At 50.3% G+C, this 6,000-nt stretch overlaps 1 protein-coding gene across 1 annotated transcript in view; it reads left to right on the top strand.

The window, feature by feature from the left end:
• Nucleotides 1–2,989: 2,989 nt before the first annotated feature.
• PARP1 (poly(ADP-ribose) polymerase 1) overlaps nt 2,990–6,000 on the top strand; it is an 82,564-nt gene continuing 79,553 nt past the window's right edge. Inside the window, exon 1 of the mRNA XM_085856117.1 lies at nt 2,990–3,303. Coding sequence (XP_085712243.1) covers nt 3,184–3,303 — 120 coding nt within the window. The 5' untranslated portion in view covers nt 2,990–3,183. The remainder of the gene's footprint in view (nt 3,304–6,000) is intronic.

Here is a 6,000-nt window from a genome sequence, read left to right as displayed (position 1 = left end):
TGCGCGATGCGAGGGCAGCACGAGTGGACTCAACTCGACACCCGATCAGTGTTCCGCTCACTCCGACCTCCCCTGGCATCGGCCCTGTCACTATCGGACCAACTGAAACCAGGCTCAACATGGGCAGCATCAGTGCCCCGGTCACCTCAACCTCCCCTGCCACTGATCTTATCACCTCCGGACCAGTTGGAAGCAGTTCTAACACCGGCAGCATCTCCCGCTCTGGGTCACTGGAATCCCCGTGCCCAGGCTGCAAAACTCGACCCGGGGCGTTACCGTGCACGCCATGCACCGAACACCATACCGGCGGTAGGTCTCGACCCGGGACGGAAGGACCGCTTCGCACACCGCCATCTATGACTGTAATGATGGGCGATGACTCTCGGCACACACACCGTAGACGTCCTCGAGTGCTCAGACCACCGTCCGAGTGATTGCATTGCAACGCTCGCCCACGACCCGCGCCGCAGACCGTGCGCGCGGCCGTGCGCGCCTGGCACATCGCGCTGACCTCCGGACCATCTGCTGCACACCGACCATCGAGACCCCGGACATTCCTCAGAGCCTGCGCGACGTCCAACGCCGCGCCCGTGCCGAAGTGCGTGTCCTCGTTCTTTAGCCGTGGCCTTGCAGAAATCATTCCCCCGATTTGTCGTGCCTCAATAAAACGAACACTGAGCGCGGCCGTTGCCCACTCGACGTGGCCGAAGTCGACTCCGACGAAGGCGGGCACGCGTCAGCGCGCCGTGCCCCGACTTCCTGTCATGCCTGAGCTGGCCGCGCTGGCGAGCCTCCTGGCTCCGGAGCCTGTGCGTGCGGCGAGCGAACCTGCGACACGCTCTTCGCGATGCGTACTCCTCCGGAACCTCGAACCGCGCGAGGTGCGCTGAGTTACTCGCTGCCACTCCGAACCCAGCCACCACCCTGCACACGCCGATCCGAAGATCCTCGTCGCCAACTGTAGTGTCGTGGTAGAGATGCTTAGCAGGCAGACACGAGCGGGGGAACAGTCGAGCCGGGCTGTGTTGAACAAGCGGGAGCGCGGGCGTACTTTGCCCACCACTCTCCTTTATTACGTACTCAGTACACTCACATGCCGTGGCGACTACGGCATCACTACAACGCCTCAGGCGGCGCGCACTCCTTATATCCCTGGCAGACACGATGCTCACGACGACCACTCCCCCCATCATCATGCCCTGCCCAGCAGGCCCGCAGGCTATACCACACACTCGATCAGCCAGGGTTCGAATCTCGCCTTAGCGAGAGATTGTGTCACCATGGTGATTCGCATTCGCATAATTTGGCCAAAAACGTTGCGCCGCATCATTGAGAACGTTAAATAAGAAGTGTGAGGTAATTTATAATTATAAATAACGACATTATATAGTTACTAGTACGGGCCTGTAGGGGCAGGCCCATAGGTGCGTAAACGACGACTGGATTGGGGCATATTTCAATGAGATCGAACCAACCGTATCATAAATGGCCATAACTTGGGAAACACCTGGGAAACATACTCAGGTTCCCAGCGTCAATTGTGACGTCATATCAAACGAAGAAGAATTGTGACGCCCCTCTCTCTCGCCCCTCCTCTCTCCCCCCCTCTGGCTCCCCCCTAGTCTCGCCACTCCTCTCACCCCCCTCTCTCGCCCCTCCTCTCTCCCCTTCTCTTGAATTGTGATGCCCCCTCTCTCACCCCCTCTCGCCCCCTACCTCCCCCACTCTCTCCCCCTCTCTTTCTCCCCCTATCTCCCCCTCTCTCACCCCTAGTCTCGCCCCTCCTCTCTTGTCCCCACTCCCACCCCTCTCTCTCCCCCTCTCTTGCCCCCCCAGTCTTGCCCTTCCTCTCTCCCCCCCTCCTCGCTCACCCTCTCTCTCGCCCCCCACTCTCATCCCCCACTCTCGCAGATATTGGTCGACAGATAAATGGCCATAATTTGGCAACCTTGATATCAATTGATATCAAACCTTGAAAAGGCACATCCACGGGTCCCCAGCAATATTCCTGGCAAGTTTCAATCAGATCGGACCGTCAATCGTGCAAAAAAAAAATAATAAACATTTATTGTGACGTCATTCGTGATGTCAGAGCACCATGTCCTGTCTGGTTGACAGACAATATATAGGTCGTTATTGGTTGACAGACATTGGTCATTGTATCACGTTATTCTTTTTATTCAATTATTGTGTACTGCCAATTATTGTGCTATTATTATTATTATTATTAATATGCTGTTATCATTATTCTGAGAAAAAATTGGTATGATAAGGTGAGAAGGTGGAACGACACCTTCAGCTGCCATATATACACCTTTTCAACACTGAAAAAGCAGTAAAATGGCCGTAACTTGGGAACCGCTCGTCCGATCGATATCAAACCTCGAAAAGGCACATCCGCGGGTCCCCGGCAATGTTCCTGGCAAGTTTCAATGAGATCGGACTGACGGTCGTCGAGAAACGGCGGTTGCAGACAGACAGACAGACATTGCTGGAATTATAGATAGATGTACTAGTTTGTGGCTGTACTCGCTGTACTATTACCGGCTGTACTAGTTTGTGAGGTAAATATAATTTATAATTCATCTCCTTGAAACATTCAATCACCGACAGGAACATTAGGGAACGCTTCTCAGGAAAAAAAAAACAATTTTTAAAAAATAATTAAACCCACCATTTAACGTCGTGACGTAGTTCTCGCCGTACGTTCTTGCTCTCTGATTGGCTGAGAGATAAGGCGGCGGGTCCGCGAAATCTTTCTGCTTTCATCCCAACACCGCAGCAAGACTGAAGAAAAATTTATATTAAAAGATTATTAAAAAAAAAATGTTTCTGAATCGGCGCACTCATTATATTAGAGTTATCTCAGTTTCTTCAGTAAAACAGTTGTAAATAACGCAAAGACGATTCTGCCTCTTGATGATTTCTCCTTCCGATATGATCCTAAAAAGGCGGGAAAAAAAAATCAGAGCGCGCTCGGAACGTCTCTCTCACAGATTAAAATCTCTCCGACAATCTTAACCCGGCGAGTCCGACCGACCAACCCCCGCTCACTTCCTCTTCCTCATTTGCATACTCTCCTCCCATCTCGCGCCGTGGGACTATTATTCTTTGCTCGCACTGAACGCGCACGTGGTTCCCGCGACGAAAAAGCGCGCGCCCCGCTCGTCGCCACATCCCGCCATGAGTTCCCCGTCCGACATGGCGTACAAGGCCGAGTACGCCAAGAGCAGCCGCGCTTCCTGTAAGAAATGCGGTCAAAACATCGCCAAGGACTCCCTCCGTGTCGCCTTGATGGTGCAGGTAACGTTTCGGCCGAGGGCGAGAGGCGAGGCGGCCGAGGGCGAGAGGCGAGGCGGCCGAGGGCGAGAGGCGAGGCGGCCGAGGGCGAGAGGCGAGGCGGCCGAGGGCGAGAGGCGAGGCGGGCGAGGAGGGCGAGAGGCGAGGCGGGCGAGGAGGGCGAGAGGCGAGGCGGGCGAGGAGGGCGAGAGGCGAGGCGGCCGAGGGCGAGAGGCGAGGCGGCCGAGGAGGACGAGAGGCGAGGCGGGCGAGGAGGGCGAGAGGCGAGGCGGCCGAGGGCGAGAGGCGAGGCGGCCGAGGGCGAGAGGCGAGGCGGCCTCAGCGGTCGGGCCTGTCCGGGAGGCTCTGTGCTCCTCTCTCCGTCGGATACACATTGTTAACGGTCTTGATTGGGGATCTCGGGGACGTTTGTGTGGAGAAATATTCGTGTGACCCGTTAAAAAAAATCTCTCCAAATGCTGCAGTCCGCGTCGTTGCGTGTCCGAGTATGTGTGGGGAACCGAAGGAGAGGTAGTAGTCGTGATGATGGGCAGAGGTGAAGTGAGGAAGACTATGACGATGGATGTTGTTGATGTTGATGTTGCCGAAGCGGTTCGTCCAATCATCGACAGGAACAAGTTTAACGTCGTCCAGTTCCTTTGCGGCGATGTGTCCACTTAATACGTCACTGGACTAGAGAGGAGAGGTCGGAGGTCAAGGGTCGTTTCATTTGGAGTAGTTTAATGCATCGAATGGTCTCCCTGGAGAGGTAGTGGTACCAGAAATGATAGGTAAGTTTAAACTGGAATTGGATAGGTACATAGAAGGGTGTATTTGGGGATAGAAGGGTGTATTGGCAGGGACTGGTATGATGATGTTTGTGGTGATTCTATACATGGGTCGTGAAAAAAGCCTCACTGCCATCCTTACTTTCTCTATCGAGTGCAGCCTGTGGCTGCTGGTTGCATCATTGGTTGGGACGTGGCTATGACGCTGATGCAGTGTCCCCCTTACCAGTATACTGGTACTCATTTTGCCGACCTCAGCAGGATGACAGGCTGAGTCAACCTCCTGGTGTGTATTAATTTAGCGGCCAACAAGGCTTGAGCTCAGGACCCTAGGATCCCGAGCCACCACTCTAACCACTAAGCCAACACCACGCTACCGTCCTAACTGCCCTCTGTACACTCGGGTTGTGCCTCCTGGTCCTGTTTTCACTGCCCATCCTACTGTAAAACACGACTTCCTTTGGTCGTAGTTCATGAACTGGTCATCATTTGCGTTACAGGGTCAAAATATTCAATTTTTCAGTTTTCTCTGTGTTGATAGATATCACAAAGCTACATGCACTTGTGTGGAAAAAAAATTAGCAAAAACCACTAATTAACGGCGAATATGGTATTTTTAATTATGAACTTTAATGGATAATGCATTACAAGGAAAACACATTTTCGCATTTATCTCAAATTCACCCTTTCTGAGTCAATTGGATGTGGATCAGTTATCCTTTGGCCGTTTTGGACAATTCAAGTGCCAAATTAATCCTGAGAATCTGCTAGATACATAACTATGTAAAGATATTTACTAGATCTCTTTTAGGAGTTTGTACATATTGGTCAGGGTTTGCTGAATAATAACGAGTTGAATAATCAATTTTGCATCATGCAACAGCAAGTCCCAAGTGTTACTCACCTAAAAAATAACAAAATCTTATATTATTTCCGAGTTTGTGGTTTCATGTCGCGCTATCTTCGACTTTGTTCTGCGCTCGAGTAACGTGATATTCGGCTTACATTATCTCAAAGACCATATGAGGTGCAGGGTACAAAAAAAAGTAAATAAAATGGTTCTGAAACTGTGAAATCGTATTCCACTTACTGCATTAAAGTAAAATTACTACTGATACTCTGCATCAGTTCCTTTCTCAAACACACCCACCCCAACATGTCACGCAGAGCGCAGGTTATGCTCGTAGATTAGATTAAAGCTTATTGTTTGAAATAAATTGAGTTTATTCCAAATTTGACTCACCACATCCGCCGCCTCCACCTGTTTACTCCACCCCTGACTTGTATCACTTATTTGCCTGTTACACAAAAACTATTGCATATTTTTTATTTCTGTTTTTTTCCACATTAAACTAGACAAAATTACCTTTCTTCTCATACTAAGATATCTAGATATCTGTGATTTTTCTGGTCTGTAGTCAAAGTGGAAAGTGGATGTTTTGAAAAACATGTAACAACTCCGCCTTTTTAGAGTGACCAGTTCATGAACTATGACCCTTTAATTCGTGTATACCTTTATCTTAAACGTCTCCATCAGATCTTCTTGTAATCACTTCCCTTTGAATGCATGAACTTCCATCTCCTTCACATGCTCCTCATGCTCCTTAGTCGAGCTAGGTCGGGAATCCGTCTCGTTCCCCCGTGCTGAACCCCCTCCATGGCAGCCATGCTCTTCCTCAGGTATGGTGAACAAAACTAGACACCATCTTTTAGGAGTGTGCTCATTAAACTCCCCTACAGTGTTAACACTACCTCGTTTGATTTATAATTCATCTCCTTGGATTTGTAATTTCATTCCGGCTAAGCGCATGTAAGTGGTTACCACTCTGTTTCAAAAATGTCAAAAAATGAAGTTTGTTCCATTGCCTTCTCACTACATTTTCCCGAAAATGTAAGTCTGAGTTCAGAACAAAAAACCGTATAGCTTGATTAC

This window comes from Eptatretus burgeri, chromosome 15, assembly GCF_056783735.1.
Source record: "Eptatretus burgeri isolate ZD-2024b chromosome 15, Ebu_testis_v1, whole genome shotgun sequence".
In the NCBI taxonomy this organism is placed as follows: domain Eukaryota; kingdom Metazoa; phylum Chordata; class Myxini; order Myxiniformes; family Myxinidae; genus Eptatretus; species Eptatretus burgeri.
The sequence above is the reverse complement of the archived record's forward strand: the minus strand, read 5'-3'. Positions and strand labels throughout refer to the sequence as shown.